The following is a 20,500-nucleotide window of genomic DNA, read 5'->3' on the forward strand; positions in this document are numbered from 1 at the left end:
TCAAATCCTAGTCTTTCTTCCCATACGATTGACAGGAACGAACCTCTTCTCCAAATGTCACCGCAGTATTAAAACGCGGCGAGTGTGGCACGAGAAGAACGAAGATGCGTCGTCTACCTGCCAGGGAAACCATTCGTTGTATGAATCTGGACATCATGATGTTGCCGGAAGCCATGTCCTGCTGGGAACACAGCCTGAAAACCAGTGTCCACATAGTTTGTGGCACTGTCCCCACCTTGTAACTTTGAGATGGAACCGTCAGAATTTCGTAATGTGACTATCAAAGTAATAACAGATCCGTCGGATAGAATCAAGTTTAATAAGAGCCGATGTAGTAAATTAGTTTCCATGATCGCCAAACCTAAGCCATACCTCCGGAAATAACTGTTTCACTCCCACATTTAAGTTATTCATTTAGTCATAATTACTTTCAGTGCCGAGCTACCATTATCAAAGTGCTAATCCTTGTAGAAGTCGAACATAAGCTCTCATTTTACTATCCGGCACACACGTCAGTCATATCACATTTACTGTTTGTCTTCTAATTTCAATCGTAAAAGTGGTGTAGAAGTCAATGATGGTAATTCGTGGAGTTGGTACGTATGATTCAATTTACTAGCGTTAGTGTTACGAAATATACTGAGTATTGAGACCGATTTATGTTGTTCAGAGGAAAAGAGCCGTTGCAGCGAGAAACGACGCCTGATCTTTATGCAGCCTGGGTCACGGAGACGTAGTGCGAGTTGCGTCTTTATCACTGTTCTTTCAGGCAGAATTTTGAGCTTTAAACCAGTCGCAGAAATAGTCGAAAAGGTGAGGAAACATCTTCGCAGCTGAGGCAGCCGGATGATTGCGTATATGACGCGACGCTTCTTATTTAAAGAATTGGGTATACGTACAATAGGATTGAGGGATGAGAGAAGTGACGTCCGAATTTGGTAGTGGTGTGTAGCGGACGACGAAAATTTTCCAGAAGGCGGAAAATTGAAAATTTATATTTCATAAAGAGGAAGATACCAATATCGCTGTTAAAATAATCAAAATCGCAGAAATAGTGACCTTCACATCATCGCCGGCCGGAGTGGCCGTGCGGTTCTAGGCGCTACAGTCTGGAACTGGGCGACCGCTACGGTCGCAGGTTCGAATCCTGCCTCGGGCATGGATGTGTGTGATGTCCTTAGGTTAGTTAGGTTTAATTAGTTCTAAGTTCTAGGCGACTGATGACCTCAGAAGTTAAGTCGCATAGTGCTCAGAGCCATTTGAACCATTTTTCACATCATTCTTTACAGCAGTAACCGCCAAACTTTTTTGTTCAAGAGCCAATACTAACATTGTGAGAGCGCACACGTGCCTATCTCATTATTAATTGGTAACTTATATAAATTACTATGTTATGAGCCCTCAGTAGATTATCTATAGAAAGGGCGCGATAGGTTGACCGCCGGCTCCCAATCTTCTGGTCGTAGAAAGTCGACACCATTCGTAACACTTGGTGTCGACTGCTCTGTTTTGCAGTTTGCTGCCACCCACCTCTCCCCCTCCCTCCGCCGTACCCCTCCACGGCCCCAAGGTTGTTACACTGTGATTGCCTGACAGTGTTGTATTGCCTGTGTGAGCTGATGAATAATTGATTAATAACAGTAATTGTACTTATATTTAAATGTATTATGCAATATGAGACACGATCTCTCAGAGTACTAAATGTTATGAATGCCATTTTTCTTCGACTCCTTATGCTATATTACAATACCCTTAATTTAATTTCATATTCTTTGCTACAAATATGTATCGCATTTGAAGATGATCGTCTCTGTAACGCGTATTCACGAATCTGTGTTATTGCTGTTGGAAGGATATACCATAGCAGCTGATCGGTAGGAGTCGCGCACACCCGTGTGTTACCAGAAGACAGACAATAAAATATTCCTTCTGTCACATCCTTTAGCCCCGCAGTGGTCGTGCTACTTATTCCTTGTGACCCTGAGGCAAGCGGCCAACTTAACTTACGGCCAAATTCACCAGCGTCGATTAAAATTCAAGCACATCTTAAAATATTACTGTCTCTGGAATGTTTTTGTAACCAAACAGGAAGACTACCCTCTTAAGAAGCTCTTAACGTCAGCTGACTTTTCTGTAGTTTCTCCTGGGACTGACATGACCTGTTTTCTTGATTGTTAATATTTATTGAACCCTATCCCATTGACTAAGGCTGAGTAACATTACGTTGGATTTTTGAAAACAAAATTGGTAGACGCACGTTGGAACTGCGTTCAGTCATCAACATGTGCCAGGAGACTGCAGTTGCGATAGTTATTTATGATTCTGACATAATGGATAGAGAAAAAATAATTGTGCTGGTATGCCAATAGGAGTCCATCGTCATTTCCCATTTACAATATCAGTGAGGACAGTCAAAGACGACCAAACAAGTATTATCAGAATAAACTGTGTAGTTTTCCAAGCAGGTTTTTTATGAGTGCTTTTGATCGATGAGGAGTTTTATGTATGGAATTTGCCCCATTAACACCCTTTTCAAAATACAGAACATCCATATTATGCATGAAAACTTTCGAAATTTCGAAGCGTCATTGAATTACGGGAGGGGTATATCTCCTTTAGTGTCCCTACAGATATTGTTCTTTCAGCTCCTTACAGTGGACATATTCCAACATTTTGTTCCGCCTAAAGTCAACTGCCAGACACGGTAGCTTGAGGTAATCTTCCCGCATCAACAAGTGAGTGCACAGAAGCCTGTTCCAGGATTGGATATAGGCGATTTTCGAATTCTTTTTTGTGGTGGTGAGGTGTACAATGGACTTCCTCATAAAGGTTAACTCATAGTACAGTAACTTTGCGCTGCCAGACCTGAATCAAGTGCAGTGAAGACAGTTCTCCTTGTTCGCTGACCACCGAGGGTGTGGTTCACAGGTGGGACAGCAAGTTGGTAATGTGTATCAGAAAAAGAAATGGCCCTAGTAGATTAGATTACGTTAGATGTACTTTCCGTTCAAGATTCTCCAGGACGTACAACAGAGAGAAATAAGAATACACAATAAATATGTAGAAATAAAAACAAATGTGTAAACGTTCAATACACTGAAGCACATATGATAATTCTTAGGCTATTGTAGCTATGCATCATGAAATAGAAAAGTCATTTGGCAGCACTTATTTGTTGGTTGGGTGGTTTTGGGGAAGGAGACCAGACAGCGTGGTCACCGGTCTCATCGGATTAGGGAAGGATGGGGAAGGAAGTCGGCCGTGCCCTTTCAGAGGAAACATCCCGGCATTTGCCTGGAGTGATTTAGGGAAATCACGGAAAACCTAAATCAGGATGGCCGGACGCGGGATTGAACCGTCGTCCTCCCGAATGCGAGTCCAGTGTCTTACCACTGCGCCACCTCGCTCGGTCACTTATTTGTACTGGGCGCATTACTGCACTGAAATTGTACAGAAAAGAGTATACTAATATTCACATTATTTGATATTGTTAGTGACATATACACATCACTTTGTTCTATTAAGAAATTCATCAATTGAGTAGAGGAAATGGCCACCAATACATCCTTTAGGCTGCTGTTAAACTTGACTGTAATTGCCAATAAAGTTTATTATGACTGCTGGAAACTTATTGAAAAGTGTTTTCCTGGGTAATGAACATCTTTCTGGATCAAAGTAAATGACTTTAAATGATTTTGAAGATTATTGTTACTTCTAGTACTGATTCCAAGGACTGAGCTGTTGGTTTGAAAGAAAGAGATTTTTAATGACAAATTTCATTAAGGTCTAAATATATTTGCGAAGCAGTAGTTAATATCCTCAGTTCCCTAAACAGGCCTGTGCGGGATGTTCTAGTGTGGTACCTTGAGACACATGGACATTTGATGCGTGGAAACGTTAGACACACCTATCCAGACGCTCTTATACACATCACTGTTGTGCATACTTGGGTTCTGTATCATAGATTTTCCTCGCGCTCTGTTGAGGGAAATGCGGCGTCATCGAAAATCGCGGAAATTCTTAAGCGACTCTACTTTTGACTGATCGAGGTGCATGTTCACTCACTAACTGCGCTCCTGGAATCTGCAGATGTGTGTAGTAATTTTTTTAATTAAATAAAAGAAAGGACTGTCTAAACTACTACGGTAGCTGAACCACAGTTGTCGCCACTGACTGCTGGCAAGCTTATAGAGCTGGTAGCCATTCGCCTGGGTGACCTCAATAACTCACAGCAGGTGCGGCCGCAGACTATAATTTACTTGAGACTGGTTCGCAGCTGCTAAAGCCTACTCCTGGTTGTCAGCGGCCTCACTTACCTGCGTCTGATGGACAACGAGGGCAAGTTTGATTACTTCCTGTGATAAAGCAGCTTGTGGACATGTAGATGAGAGGCACTTCTTAATTCTCTTTCCCACTGGCAAGAAAGCGCAGAATGTCGTGATTCGCGTCATATGCTCATCGCGCAAGGTGACACTCTTGAGTGAATCATTAAGGCAGTGAACAATGCTAATAGTGCTATGCCCTGTTACTCCAGTCATCTAATTCCAGCTCAGAATTTAACTTACTCCTCATATTGTCCTGCGTTAGATTCGTTGTGACGTCAACATCTTCGAGCTGTAAATACTTTTAACCGGTAGTACGTTATTTCTCGTTTACTAGTCAACTAGGACTTTTTCGCCAGAGAATAGAACTCTACATATTACGTTTGTAGTCTCATTTCCCTCTGCGTTTCGATTTTGTCTGTTACAATTACCGATAGTAACAGATTTTTCCAGCTCATTGTCTCAAACACAGCGAGGTGGTGAAGTAATTAAGACGCTGGAGTCTCATTTAGAGCTGGTGTGGTTCAAATCTTCTCCCTTCCAAATTTAGATTTTTCCGAAGTGTCTCAGAATAGCTTCAGGCGAGTCCCTAAAACTTGCGTTAATTAAGGCAGCCAGATGTTTACTTCTCCTTCCCCGTCCACTCTGCTTGAGCTCCGTCTCTTTATGACCTCACAATCGACGGGCCGATCGTTAAACTGTATCTTCTTTTCCACTTCGACTCATTCACTTTTGCTTCTCAGTGCCGTGAATTTTTTTTTTTTTAAAAAGATTGTTCGGTGATTTGACTTACACTTGTTATCCCACATAGAGAGATACTGATGATTGGATTTGAAGGGACTGGTACAAGACATTTATTACAGCCGACGTACTGCATGTATGCTTATGTGGCCTGTCGGCAGAACACGTCACGTTAATTCCACAATATTTCCTTGTCGCAGCTGCTCGACATCTTTATCTAAGCAGCTAACTGCCAGCAGGAGCCGGCTGCAACGAGCAGCTGCTTAGAGTAAACTGTGTGGAATTTACACAGTGTGATCCAGCAGCAGATCTGATAGCCGTATACTCAACTCATTTGCTGGGAAAATCGATTTACTATTCGCCACTATCACGACACCGCAATCGATAGAATTCTGCGAATTTTTTTGTTCACACATCTAAGATATTTGAAAGACATTGGCGTACTTTGCATGTACCTTTTTCTTTTTGGTATGTTAACAATTAATGTGTTCAAAAAGATGTTCAAGTGTGTAAATACAAGACTGAATTTGTAGCTAGCAGTAACCTATCGATAACTCTCCGCTCTCGCACTGTGGAGTACAGAAAAAAGACCTAATTCGTCATTTCTAATTAAATTTCTAGGTTTTCACTTACGCAGAGGAAGCGAGTGTCGTGTCAGAGATTTTATCTGATTCTCATCAAAATACACTCCTGGAAATTGAAATAAGAACACCGTGAATTCATTGTCCCAGGAAGGGGAAACTTTATTGACACATTCCTGGGGTCAGATACGTCACATGATCACACTGACAGAACCACAGGCACATAGACACAGGCAACAGAGCATGCACAATGTCGGCACTAGTACAGTGTATATCCACCTTTCGCAGCAATGCAGGCTGCTATTCTCCCATGGAGACGATCGTAGAGATGCTGGATGTAGTCCTGTGGAACGGCTTGCCATGCCATTTCCACCTGGCGCCTCAGTTGGACCAGCGTTCGTGCTGGACGTGCAGACCGCGTGAGACGACGCTTCATCCAGTCCCAAACATGCTCAATGGGGGACAGATCCGGAGATCTTGCTGGCCAGGGTAGTTGACTTACACCTTCTAGAGCACGTTGGGTGGCACGGGATACATGCGGACGTGCATTGTCCTGTTGGAACAGCAAGTTCCCTTGCCGGTCTAGGAATGGTAGAACGATGGGTTCGATGACGGTTTGGATGTACCGTGCACTATTCAGTGTCCCCTCGACGATCACCAGTGGTGTACGGCCAGTGTAGGAGATCGCTCCCCACACCATGATGCCGGGTGTTGGCCCTGTGTGCCTCGGTCGTATGCAGTCCTGATTGTGGCGCTCACCTGCACGGCGCCAAACACGCATACGACCATCATTGGCACCAAGGCAGAAGCGACTCTCATCGCTGAAGACGACACGTCTCCATTCGTCCCTCCATTCACGCCTGTCGCGACACCACTGGAGGCGGGCTGCACGATGTTGGGGCGTGAGCGGAAGACGGCCTAACGGTGTGCGGGACCGTAGCCCAGCTTCATGGAGACGGTTGCGAATGGTCCTCGCCGATACCCCAGGAGCAACAGTGTCCCTAATTTGCTGGGAAGTGGCGGTGCGGTCCCCTACGGCACTGCGTAGGATCCTACGGTCTTGGCGTGCATCCGTGCGTCGCTGCGGTCCGGTTCCAGGTCGACGGGCACGTGCACCTTCCGCCGACCACTGGCGACAACATCGATGTACTGTGGAGACCTCACGCCCCACGTGTTGAGCAATTCGGCGGTACGTCCACCCGGCCTCCCGCATGCCCACTATACGCCCTCTCTCAAAGTCCGTCAACTGCACATACGGTTCACGTCCACGCTGTCGCGGCATGCTACCAGTGTTAAAGACTGCGATGGAGCTCCGTATGCCACGGCAAACTGGCTGACACTGACGGCGGCGGTGCACAAATGCTGCGCAGCTAGCGCCATTCGACGGCCAACACCGCGGTTCCTGGTGTGTCCGCTGTGCCGTGCGTGTGATCATTGCTTGTACAGCCCTCTCGCAGTGTCCGGAGCAAGTATGGTGGGTCTGACACACCGGTGTCAATGTGTTCTTTTTTCCATTTCCAGGAGTGTATGAACGATAGGCTTCCGCAGTTGAAACTGCTGTCTAGGAGTTGTTAGGCGAGAGCAGTAAATCGAGGAACTACAACATTGTATCTGTTGGCTCTGAGCTGTTTCTAAACAGGAAAGCCGGCCGCAGTAACCGAGCGGTTCTAGGCGCTTCAGCCTGGAACCGCGCGACCGCTACGGTCGCAGGTTTGAATCCTGCCTCGGGCATGGATGTGTATGATGTCTACATCTACATCCATACTCCGCAAGCCACCTGACGGTGTGTGGCGGAGGGTACCCTGAGTACCTCTATCGGTTCTCCCTTCTATTCCAGTCTGTATCGTTCGTGGAAAGAAGGATTGTCGGTATGCTTCTGTGTGGGCTCTAATCTCTCTGATTTTATCGTCATGGTCTCTTCGCGAGATATACGTAGGAGGGAGCAATATACTGCTTGACTCATCGGTGAAGGTATGTTCTCGAAACTTTAACAAAAGCCCGTACCGAGCTACTGAGCGTCTCTCCCGCAGAGTCTTCCACTGGAGTGTATCTATCATCTCCGCAACGCTTTCACGATTACTAAATGATTCTGTAACGAAGCGCGCTGCTCTCCGTTGGATCTTCTCTATCTCTTCTATCAACCCTATCTGGTACGGATCCCACACTGCTGAGCAGTATTCAAGCAGTGAGCGAACAAGCGTACTGTAACGTACTTCCTTTGTTTTCGGATTGCATTTCCTTAGGATTCTTCCAATGAATCTCAGTCTGGCATCTGCTTTACCGACGATCAACTTTATATGATCATTCCATTTTAAATCACTCCTAATGCGTACTCCCAGATAATTTATGGAATTAACTGCTTCCAGTTGCTGACCTGCTATTTTGTAACTAAATGATAAGGGATCTATCTTTCTATGTATTCGCAGCACATTACACTTGTCTACATTGAGATTCAATTGCCATTCCCTGCACCATGCGTCAATTCGCTGCAGATCCTCCTGCATTTCAGTACAATTTTCCATTGTTACAACCTCTCGATACACCACAGCATCATCTGCAAAAAGCCTCAGTGAACTTCCGATGTCATCCACAAGGTCATTTATGTATATTGTGAATAGCAACGGTCCTATGACACTACCCTGCGGCACACCTGAAATCACTCTTACTTCGGAAGACTTCTCTCCATTGAGAATGACATGCTGCGTTCTGTTATCTAGGAACTCTTCAATCCAATCACACAATTGGTCTGATAGTCCATATGCTCTTACATTGTTCATTAAACGACTGTGGGGAACTGTATCGAACGCCTTGCGGAAGTCAAGAAACACAGCATCTACCTGTGAACCCGTGTCAATGGCCCTCTGAGTCTCGTGGACGAATAGCGCGAGCTGGGTTTCGCACGACCTTCTTTTTCGAAACCCATGCTGATTCCTACAGAGTAGATTTCTAGTCTCCAGAAAAGTCATTACATTAGTTGGGTTTGAGTAGTTCTAAGGTCTAGCGGACTAGTGACCTTAGATGTTAAGTCCCATAGTGCTCAGAGCCATTTGAACCATAAGCAGGAAAAAAAGGTCTAAGCAGCCTAACAACTCATCCAGTCCACTTAAATTCATATGAAAGCTACAAGCAGGCCACAAAGTCTCAACCATGTATTAATTAGTTACCTATTGTAAAATGGCATTTACAGAAGTACGAGAGTTGTATCTTAGTGTCTGCCGTCTTCTGCTTGATCTAGTGCAGTATTTCCCAATCCTTCTGAGACCATTACCCCCTTACTGCGATCAGATATTAGCTACCCCCCTTTCACCCCTCTGCCTACGTCCGTCAGCAGTAGCGCCTAACTAAATTTTAGAGTGAAAATGAATTTTCTTCGAAATACTTTATTTTTAAGATGATGGAAGATATATGATATTTAGTTTTTGTAGGTGTTTTATTAAACCACGAACTAATGAGCCAGCGGGGCAGTGTTATTTATAATAGCTTATTTTTTTTAATAGGAAGGTGATACAATTCTCAGTTCATCGCAGGTACTACCCACAACTCCTCCTGAGAAAAGAAAACTAACTATTCATAATGAGGGTAGACACACGTTACAAAACATACTTGCACTGCACCTACTCTCCGTAGCGACACTTGTTTGACCTACGCCCTTCATCCACATTTAAAATCAACCAAGTTATTAACAATACCCGTCTCAGTGGCCGGGGTCGGGAACGCACGTTTGTGCGGTGGCGCTCGACCCGGAGGTAAGCTGGTTCGAATCCTGGTAGTGGAAAGAATTTTCACTGCCAGTATTTGGTCGGAAAGGGCAAGGGAGGTGTGAAGTTCCTGATCACCAGACCTTTTCATCGATGTCCTGGTTCAAATACCAAACCTCTTCGCTGTATCTCATGAAATGAGAACATGTGACACTGTGATGGTGGTGATCCGTCCGTCGAATGGGGACGTTAAGCTTGAGGGCTGCGCTATTCGAGTAGGCTATGTATCGTCACAAGGTTTCACCCTCTCGCTTCTACCACCACCACCACCATCCAACACGAACATTACATTCCACTTCCCCCCCCCCCCCCCACACGCACACACACACACGCTGTATTGCAAACATTGTAATGGAGCATGTTGTAAATAAATAAATAGTAATAATAATAACAGTCACAGTAATGGTAGTAATAATAACAGTAATGATGATGATTGTAATATAATATTGGGTGAGTCTTATAGCAATGTAGGGCATTGTTACTGTTGTGTTGCGCTGCTAATTAGTTCGTTTATTTGTTCCGAATCAGAAAGCAATTTCAGGTCAGTTACGAGAATTAGGTATACAACTCGGAGAAAGCATATTCACGAGATATTCACACTTACGTGATTTTATGTCTCAATTTTACTGTCATAGAAGAATGGTCCAAAGTATGTGTGTAGTGGTTGGGCTACGTGACGATAATGATTTTCATACAGATGTTTCACAAACCGTTACCTACACCATACTGTGTGACATTATTAGTAATTCAAGTAATCAGTATTACAGTCTTTCGAAACAGTGATAATATTACTGACCTTTTAAAAACAGTTCAGTTTCGTGACCAAAACACAATCGTACCCTTTTGTTTTTACCCCTCGCAAAATTTAATATTACCCTACAGGGGGTAATTACCATCAGATTGGGAACCACTCGATCTAGTGGCACAGACACACGCCTTCCATTGCACTGCGCACGTGTTAGGCGGTGAAGTTTAATAATACTCCAGCAAGCTTATTTACGCAATGTGAATCCTTAGTGTGTGTGTGTGTGTGGGGGGGGGGGGGGGAGAGAGAGAGAGAGGGGGGGGGGCTTATTTACGCAATGTGAATCCTTAGTGTGTGTGTGTGTGTGTGTGTGTGTGAGAGAGAGAGAGAGGGGGGGGGGGGAGGTAGAAGGTACTGGTGATAGGTAGCACAAGGGAATAGTGATGGTGAACTCATTTCAAAGTTTTCGGTTATTTGAATTCTTTCTTCGGTTAAGATAAATATTAAATTTATAATTCTTCTTCATTTCAGAACTCTTCGCCGTATGGAGATACACGAAAGGTAAAATTCGTAAACTCACATAACGGCCGAAACTAACGCAGTCGCATTACTAACACGATTCTCAGTCTCAACGGTATGATACTTGGGTCCTGAGTTTAAACGCACTAATTTCTAAAAGCATATTCCTAACTTCTCCTGGTTCCATGCTTACAGCTTTCTGGTTGTCTGATACCCTCTAAACTCCAAATAAATTCGAACTGTGTTCGTGGAGACACCGCTGACTTAATTCGCTTACAGAATGTAACTGTATTTTGTACGTTTATCTATCCTCGATGTGTTTCAGTTGCAGAAGGATCCCGAATGAGGATGTTGAATTATTTTGCTCTAGTCATGTACGTAAAAGGCAAAGGTAGGTTATGACATCACGAGTCTTAGTTGTATAGCTGAATTCTGCGCGATATTAACGGCACCTTCACCACAGATCAGAAGGTCGTCACCTGTTGACGTTATTTGGTGCCGCTTTGATTCGCAGTGTTGCGCCGTTGCGTATGTTTTTGACGCTTCCTGCTCCGCGTTTAATATAAAACTAAAAGAGCTGAACATTTAATTTTATGAAATTAATGTAGCTGCCAACATAATTTTTCAAACTCGCTGTGACCTATAATGAAACACATTTACTTCCAGTGTGTGGAATTTACCCGAGTTCGCGCGCGAGTGCACACACACACACAAACACACACACACACACACACACACACACACACACACCATTAAAAATTCAATATTTCTTGATGAATCAGGATGTGTCCTATCATCCTATTCGTTCTTTTAGTTTAGTTTCACCATAATACTCTTTCCTCCCACAATTCAAAACAGTACCTCCTTTTTTTCATCCGATGTACCAGTCTAACTTTCAGCATTCTTCATCAGCAGCATATTTCAAAGCTATTCTCTTCTTGTCTGTACTGATTAGCGTTTAGATTTCACTTCCATATAGAGCATACAGGTCGGCTGTGTTATACATCGTATTTACTGTCACTTAATGTGACATTCAACATTAGTGTATTTTTATTTTCCATAGAAGCCTTTTCTTTCTATTGTTAGTCGGCATTTTATATTTCTTTACTTCCGCCATTTTCAGTTATTGTGCTATCCAGGTAGCAAAACCCGTGTACTGCAGTGTCTCAGTTTGTAATTTAATTCGCCCAGCAGTACATGACTTATTTCCATTCCAAACGATGGGAATTGTTTTGCTTGTACTGATACTCATCCTACAACGCCTTTTCAAGATGACATCGGCAAACCTCAAAGCTTTATTTCTTCTCCTCTGCCCTAAAGTTCATTTTGAAATTATTTTCTTTAGTTTCTTTTACTGGTTGCTCTGCATACAGCAGATAGACTATAACCTTGCCTCATCCCCTTATCAGCTTTCCTCAATTCGTTTCGCATCCTGTGTTTTATCCTTGATAACTTCAGTATTCCATAGAATATATTCTAGGTCCATCGCCAAATTCGCCGATAATTAATCAACCGTGTAGAAGCAAAAGCTTTCTCCTGCGGTCAGTTTCGTAGTCAGCGAGAATGCCTGCATCTTCCTCGACGGGACGCACTGTAACAGAATACGAACAGTTAGCAAACGCCGTTCCAAAGCAATCAGATACAGTCCGTCTTGATTGCAAAAAAGTTAATCCACATGACCGGTTTCGGTTCCTTTAGAACCATCTTCAGATCAGCAATTTCGGTTACAGGAGTAACCTGTCCACACACAGCAACTTTCATATGCTGCGTCATGTGTAACCGAAATTGCAGATCTGAAGATGGTTCTAGAGGAACCGAAACCGGTCATGTGAATAAACATTTTTGCAATCAAGACGGATTATAAGTAACATTGTTTATTGTTATCTCGTGGACCGCAAAAGACATTCCAAATGTGTGGTGCAGTAGTTTCTTCAACAGTTCACTTTTGCGTCGAAACCATCTCGTACTTTACCTTTATCCAGGCGCACAGAGTATGGCAGAACTGTACATCATCTTACTGTGTAATAAGTTCTACATCTGCATCTAGATGGGTGGTCAGCAAATCACACTTAAGTGCCTGGCAGAAGGTTCATCGGAACACCTTCGTAATAATTCTCTATTATTCCACTCTTGAACAGCGCGCTGAAAAACCAACACCTATGTGTTTCTGTGCGAGCTCTGATTTATTTTATTATGATGATAGTTTCTCCGTATGTAGGTCAGCGTCAACAAAATATTTTCGCTTTCGGAGGAGAAAGTTGGTGATTGAAATTTTGTGTGAAGATCCCGCCGCAACCTGAAAAGCTTTTGTTCTAATGATGTCCATCCCAAAACTTGTATCCTGTCCGTGACACTCTGTCCCCTATTTCTCAATAATACAAAATGTGATTCTCTTCCTTAAACTTTCTCGATGTACTCCGTTAATCCTAGTTCATAGTATCCATCTTCTAATCTTCGTCCAAGGACGGGAACAAGACATCTCTGGCAATTGCGGGGTGTGATGTCATATAATAAAATTTTAAATTTATTTTTCTGCTTTGATATCTTTTAATAAAGTGACGTCAAAACAAAAGAGAAATAACTAATAATACTATGAACAGTGTAATTTATTTTTAATTTAGCCCGACACTGATCAGCAATCAGCAAACTAGCTCAGTACTCAGGGTGGTTACGGGATTATAAATAATTAATTGTCTCTCTCTTGAATCATCACAGATATTCCCCAATGTACGTATAGGCAAAGTATAGTTCAAACTCAAGTGCTTATAGCACCCGATAATATTTCGTATGTCAGTTCAATGTGAAGTAATGCAACCCGTAACTGAAGATCGTGGTTTAGTCTCGAATACCATATAAGATAACAAGCCTAAACTTTTGCAGATGAAGTCTTATACTAGAACTAGAATCCTGTGACCAGGCCTTTCTGCCTGTGATACTATCTCGCAACCTTGAGAAAATCTGAAAGTGAAATATATTAAATTATTCATAGAGGCTGCATAGCTCGTTGAATCTGAAAGAAAGTTTAGTGTCCTAACCGGCGGCACGTCTCGAAGATGAGCTGAAAGAAAATTACTAATTATTTTCTAGTATGGTGCCTAACAATGGTCAGTATTCCGTTAAGGCTACGTCTACTCAGGACAAGCAAGGTTGAAGAGTACACATTATTGAATCCTGTACACAAATCTTAAAGTTATGAACAACTATATTTTTTCTTCGTTTTAAACTTACATAGACAATTACAGCAAGATGAACTTCAGACAATCGTTCTGTTCTCTTCAAGTCCAATAACAGAAGAAGACGACCAAAAGATAGAGAGTTCAGACACAGAATCTGTAATGTCCATGGAATACATTGCAACACAATGCATTTGATTACTCTTTGGTGCACTGCGCAAGCAATTCATACAATAACTATCATCACATGAAACTTATAAACTTCAAATTCATGACCACCCCAGGAAATACAGTACAGGGGGAAATTCGATTCTTCTGCTAGCAGCTTTTTAGTGGTGGATACACGATTTTCTTTTTTCTCCTCTTTCGCCGTTCCTATTCCTTTCTATTTATATTACCTACTTTTATTAATTTTTTTAGGTTCTATATTCGGAAGATATATATTTCAAGGCGATCTTCTTGTGATGACATTCAGATTGATATCAGATGATGAAAATAAACCGAGATGATATCGTGAATAGAATCATTCGTATGTCGAAAACTTGCCTAACAAACTCTTTCTGAGCAGTCTTCTACGCGGATACGTCAGAATCTGTAACCATGTGACGGCTGATTTAACGTCGTCCTTTGCTCCTAATTCTGATAACAGTAAACTGAGTGTTTTCACACGACTTTTGCGGTCACACACACACACACACACACACACACACACACACACACACTCTGTTTGGCTCCCGAGCTAGCTAATCACAGTAATGTCTGAATTTCCAGCGTCAATGCAAATCGGCAGTAATGTTTGTTAGGGCTGACAACTGCGTATCATTTTATTCTACACTCATTTGTCTCCTCCGAATGTGAAGTCTGAGACCACAGGCGAGTGTTAGCTGTTTTGAATTTCGTAAATTCGTAAAAAAGCCTCCTAATTTCTATTGCATCGTTTTTAGGTTAGCCGTTTCTGTGTGTCGTATGATTAGATGTCACTTTAATCATTTGTGTGGTAAAAATCAGCATCGGTGTAGTGTTTGCACTATGGCATGTGTATCATCTACGTGACACTGTTATCAGGAATGTTTCGTCCGAATACACTCATTTTCACGATCTCATTCTGAACTCACTCTTAGCTGCCATCACTGCTTCAGTGATTCTGCGGCTATGACGACGTGGAGAAACTGCATTAATTTTGAGGGCTCTTAATAGACAATTGACATACGTGTTGAAATAACCGAACCAAAATAATAATATCAATGTAAATCATCTGCTACACGAAGCGCGATACAGAGATATGTCGAATAAAATTGCCCGTAGGAAAAAAAAGGTGGGGGGGGGGAGATACATAAGGGGAAGAGGAGACGGAAAGAAACTTCACGGGTGAGAAGGTATGGGGTGTCGTTTCAGTGATTACAATATCGATTCAAATTTACAGGGAACTTGCCAGTTTGAGAGTTCACTTGTCAGTCTGACGTTGCCTATTGTTTGGTCAGCAGGTGCTGGCTTATCTAGAACGATGTTGTTGCGAGTTCAGCAGCGGGCGGCCGCCGTCGCGGAGAAAGGACAGTCGTACTGGGCGTCGTTAGGACACCGTTCTGGCACCGTGGCACTGTCCACGCACGGGGTAAGCCTTGCGGATAGCTGCGGGGGCAGCACGGCGCTGCCGTAATGGCCGGCTGGGGCCTCCCCGGCGGAAGATTTCGTCCGCAATTACACGCCGCCGTCTCTGCTGGCTGTTGTCTCGGGGGAGGCAGAGAAAACACTGGAGCTGCGCGGCGCCTGCTGATTGCGATTCAAGTGCCACCAGTGGCGCTGGACGCGGAAGTTTTGTAAACCCGACGGACATTGTTCTGTCGCAGAGTGATTTTAACTGGCGGGAAGTGAAACTCATGATTTACTCGAGGGGGGGGGGGGCGACACTGCGAAACCACAAAGACAGAAATGTGCTGACGAAGAATACATGGTCACATAGCGTAACTCGCAGCTTGCGAGACTGGGAGGGGAGCCCGACCCTGAACGACTTCGCCCGGAGGATTAACGACCGCGGGCTGGTGCACCGGCCACCATCAGTGTGGTTATCAGACGGTTTCTCACGCTGGTTTAGGGAAGTGCTGGGCTGACCCCCAGTCCCCGTCTCAGAAAATTCGATGCGCGAACAACTGAAATACGATCATACACAGAACAAAGCGGCGACACGAAGGGTATCAGCCCTCTTAACGAAGGGACCGTACAAACTTTCCCTCGCCGATTCGATTCATGTTGACAGGATGTGGAAGCGTTTAGATTCTAAAGTACAAAGTGTTTAGATCGAATGTACCTGCCAGCACTTTTTTCCCACGTAATTCTAAAACAGATTTATTACAACTATCCAAATTACCAATATTTAATGTTTCCTTTATTATTTTCATAATCTTTATCCTGAAAATTGAGCAAAAAATTTCTTAAGAAGCCTGGAAATAAGAAAAGGGGTTACACAGGAACTTTGAATTAAATCGGTATTTATTCATTTTATTTATATTATTATTATATCTACATTAGTGACAAGTGTAATATTGTAATGTATGGAGCACTGCAGGAATTAGGACGGTACTGACAATATGAACATGGAAAACAATTACATCTACATACATACTCCGCAATCCACCATACGTTGCGTGGCGGAGGGTACCTCGTACCACAACTAGCATCTTCTCTCCCTGTTCCACTCCCAAACAGAACGAGGGAAAAATGACTGTCTATATGCCTCTGTACGAGCCCTAATCTCTCTTATCTTTGTGGACTTTCCGCGAAATGTAAGTTGGCGGCAGTGAAATTGTACTGCAGTCAGCCTCAAATGCTGGTTCTCTAAATTTCCTCAGTAGCGATTCACGAAAAGAACGCCACCTTTCTTCTAGAGACTCCCACCCCAGTTCCTGAAGCATTTTTGTAACACTCGCGTGATGATCAAACCTACCAGCAACAAATCTAGTAGTCCGCAGCTCGTGGTCGTGCGGTAGCGTTCTCGCTTCCCACGCCCTGATTCCTGGGTTCGATTCCTGGCGGGGTCAGGGATTTTATCTGCCTCGTGATGACTGGGTGTTGTGTGATGTCCTTAGGTTAGTTAGGTTTAAGTAGTTCTAAGTTCTAGGGGACTGATGACCTTAGATGTTAAGTCCCATAGTGCTCAGAGCCATTTGAATTTGAACAAATCTAGTAGCCCGCCTCTGAATTGCTTCTATGTCATCCCTCGATCCGACCTGATAGGGATCCCAAACGCTCGAGCAGTACTCAAGAATAGGTCGCACCAGCGTTCTATAAGCGGTCTCATTTACAGATGAACCACATCTTCCCAAAATTCTATCAATGAACCGAAGACGACTATCCGCCTTCCCCACAACTGCCATTATATGCTTGTCCCACTTCATATCTCTCTGCAATGTTACGCCCAAATGTTTAATCGACGTGACTGTGTCAAGCGCTACACTACTAATGGAGTATTCAAACATTACGGGATTCTTTTTCCTATTCATCTGCATTAATTTACATTTATCTATATTTAGAGTTCGCTGCCATTCTTTACACCAATCACAAATCCTGTCCAAGTCATCTTGTATCCTCCTACAGTCACTCAACGACGACACCTTCCCGTACACCACAGTATCATCAGCAAACATCCAAAAGATCATTTATGTAGATAGAAAACAACAGCGGACCTACCACACTTCCCTGGGGCACTCCAGATGATACCCTCACCTCCGATGAACACTCACCATCGAGGACAACGTACTGGGTTCTAATACTTAAGAAATCTTCGAGCTACTCACATACTTGGGAACCAATCTCATATGCGCGTACCTTAGTTAGGAGTCTGCAGCACTTGTAGTGAACACCGAATTTTTAATGTGGTTGTTTTTTTTTTCAGTGTGTCTGTTGCAAAACTGTGTTAACATTCATAAACGGTTCTAGGTCTTCACACAGTTTCGTGGTCTACCACTCGTCTAAGTTGTTTGAATTACATGGGGATGAAATAAAGTACCGCCACTGAGATTCAACCCACAGACCCCGCGCTTATGAAACTAAGCACTCACTCACTCACTCGGCTGCGGAGTCTATGAATACTAGCGTCCATACAACTAAAATCTTCAAACTCAATTTTCTCGAAAACGGCCGAGAGTAACGTGTTCCTGTTAACGTATGTTGAAGTTCTAGTCGTTCCTAACAGACCAAACTGCTAAGGTCATCGGTCCCTAGACCCACACACTGCTTAAACTAACTTATGCTAAGAACAACACCAACACCCACACCCATGCCCGAGGAAGGACTCGAACCTCCGGCGGGAGGGGTCGCGCAGTCCGTGACATGACGCCTCAAACCACGCGGCCACACGCTGTCAATATGGATCAGATCTGTGTGAGGAAGTCCTTACGGTCACTTGTAAGTTAAAAGAAATGAATTTTCGTAATCATGAGTGCAGCGGACCCCGTTCTAGACGGCATAAGACCAAGCAAAAGAAGAACAGGGATCCGTAAGCGATTACCAGTTAACGTTGGCAGGGTCATCAACAAGGACTAACGCTTCACACAGAAAGCATGTAAAATTGTATTGGTATACGTTAGTTTCATGTTCCACGGCTCATTTGCATCATAAATCGTAATGGTGTGGAACGTGTCATTTTACGTCCACATTGCAGATTAATTTTTAAGCTAATTCTGAACATTTACAATTTTTTTAAAAAATACAGATTTGAGAAAGTAATTCCTACCCACCACTTTTTACGCATTATACTAACAGAAAGTCTTCTACGGGATAGGAGGTGTTGTCAAGGAGAAACTTTTTCAGTTTGTTTTTAAATTTTACTCTGTTGTACTTCAGATATTTTGCATCACTGGGTAAGGTATCAAAAATTTTAGTTGCAACATTGTGCACCCCTTAATGTGGAATAATTAATGTCATTTTTCCGTCTGATGTAATTATGTACGCCATTGTTCCTTTTGAACTGTAGCGAATTATTCACAACAAACTTTATGTGGGAATAAATATTCGGTGAAGCAGTAGTCAGAATGTCCAACTCTTAAACAGATGCCTACAAGATGATAGTGGGTGAGCACCACATATTATTCTTACATCACTTTTTTGCACAATGAAGATTTTCTTTCTTAAAGATGAATTATCCTAGAACATTGTTCCATAAGACGTTACTGAATGCCAGAAAGCAGAATATGTCAAAATGGTTCAAATGGCTCTGAGCACTATGGGACTTAACTGCTGAGGTCATCAGTCCCCTAGAACTTAGAACTACTTAAACCCAACTAACCGAAGGACATCACACACATCCATGCCCGAGGCAGGATTCGAATCTGTGACCGCAGCGGTCGCGCGGTTCCAGACTGTAGCGCCTAGAACCGCTCGGCCACTCTGGCCGGCAGAATATGTCAGTTTACTGATTTGTCTCTCCCCAAGAATTGCAAATGTGGCCAGCTGAGTTGTTTTAGGAGTTCAAAAATGTGCTTTTTCCTGTTTAAATTATCATCGATATGGACACCTAATAATTTTGAAGTTTCCATCCTATTTATTAATTCCTCGCCATGTGTTACACTTATCATTGGTGTACTAGAGACGGAGCTGAACAACTAGCACAGCAGAGAGTGTTCCTATGACCACGTACATAGGATATTCTGTAAATTACAATAATCCATAAATAAGTAAATCCCAGAATCTTAAATGATAAATAATGGGAAGGTTGTGGGAATAGATGTGGTGACACACCAGCTGCTATAACCACTGCGCCACGGCGGATGAGTTTTACCGTGTGATAAACTTTGTAAATACTGAATGTGTTAAGGCTGCATGCAGGACTCTTTAGGAAAGTTCATAATGAAGATGCGCACGATTGCAGGAATATTTCAACATCGTTCGCTTCCCGAAAGTAGTCCACTTCAAATAAACACTGGAACTTTCACATGATAAGGGAGCAACGCCTCCCGAAACACATCGCAAATAAAACGACCTAAATTTGGTCAGTAGTTAATTGTATTTTTATTTATTTTCTTTGTAGTTCGTCCTACGTTTTACTACAATTTTCTAACATTGCAATTTTTCTGAATACAATATCATCAACGAAGGCCTTTGGAACTACGGACATTTTCAGCTAGCACGTTCATACAGGGTGTTTCACAGTTATTTGCGTGACAACTGATATGAGTGATACTGTACGATAACAGAAGCAAAAACGTTCCAGTAAAGGTACTTTGAACATAAATGCAGATACAGCTTGCGCTGTTGTATGTAACCACAGCTGGCATTTGTGCAATGTCCTCAATACGCTGCAAGTGGCACTGGCGTTCTGTGCAGTTGAGTGCATTATATCAGAGCTACTACCTGACCACTATATCATTGCTCTTGGCCTCCTGTGGCCGATATCGGAACCATGCGGCCGGCCGCTGTGGCCGAGCGGTTCTAGGCGCTTCAGTCTGGAACCGCGCGACCGCTACGGTCGCAGGTTCGAATCCTGCCTCGGGCATGGATGTGCGTGATGTCCTTAGGTTAGTTAGGTTTAAGTAGTCCTAAGTTCTAGGGGACTGATGACCTCAGATGTTAAGTCCCATAGTGCTCAGAGCCATTTGGAAACATGCGTTACAGTAAACAAGTATAGCGGTGACTAAGGAAAACGCATCGCACTGCGAATGCTTTCAGG

General features: G+C 43.3%; 1 protein-coding gene across 1 annotated transcript in view; it reads left to right on the forward strand.

Annotated features, from left to right (window-relative positions):
* LOC126259306 (uncharacterized) overlaps window positions 1-20,500 on the forward strand; it is a 778,502-nt gene that overhangs the window by 440,832 nt on the left and 317,170 nt on the right. The window contains exon 4 of the mRNA XM_049955978.1: window positions 10,679-10,708. Within this exon, the coding sequence (XP_049811935.1) occupies window positions 10,679-10,708 (30 nt within the window). The remainder of the gene's footprint in view (window positions 1-10,678; window positions 10,709-20,500) is intronic.

The sequence above is a fragment of the Schistocerca nitens genome, chromosome 5 (genome assembly GCF_023898315.1).
Source record: "Schistocerca nitens isolate TAMUIC-IGC-003100 chromosome 5, iqSchNite1.1, whole genome shotgun sequence".
Lineage (NCBI taxonomy): Eukaryota > Metazoa > Arthropoda > Insecta > Orthoptera > Acrididae > Schistocerca > Schistocerca nitens.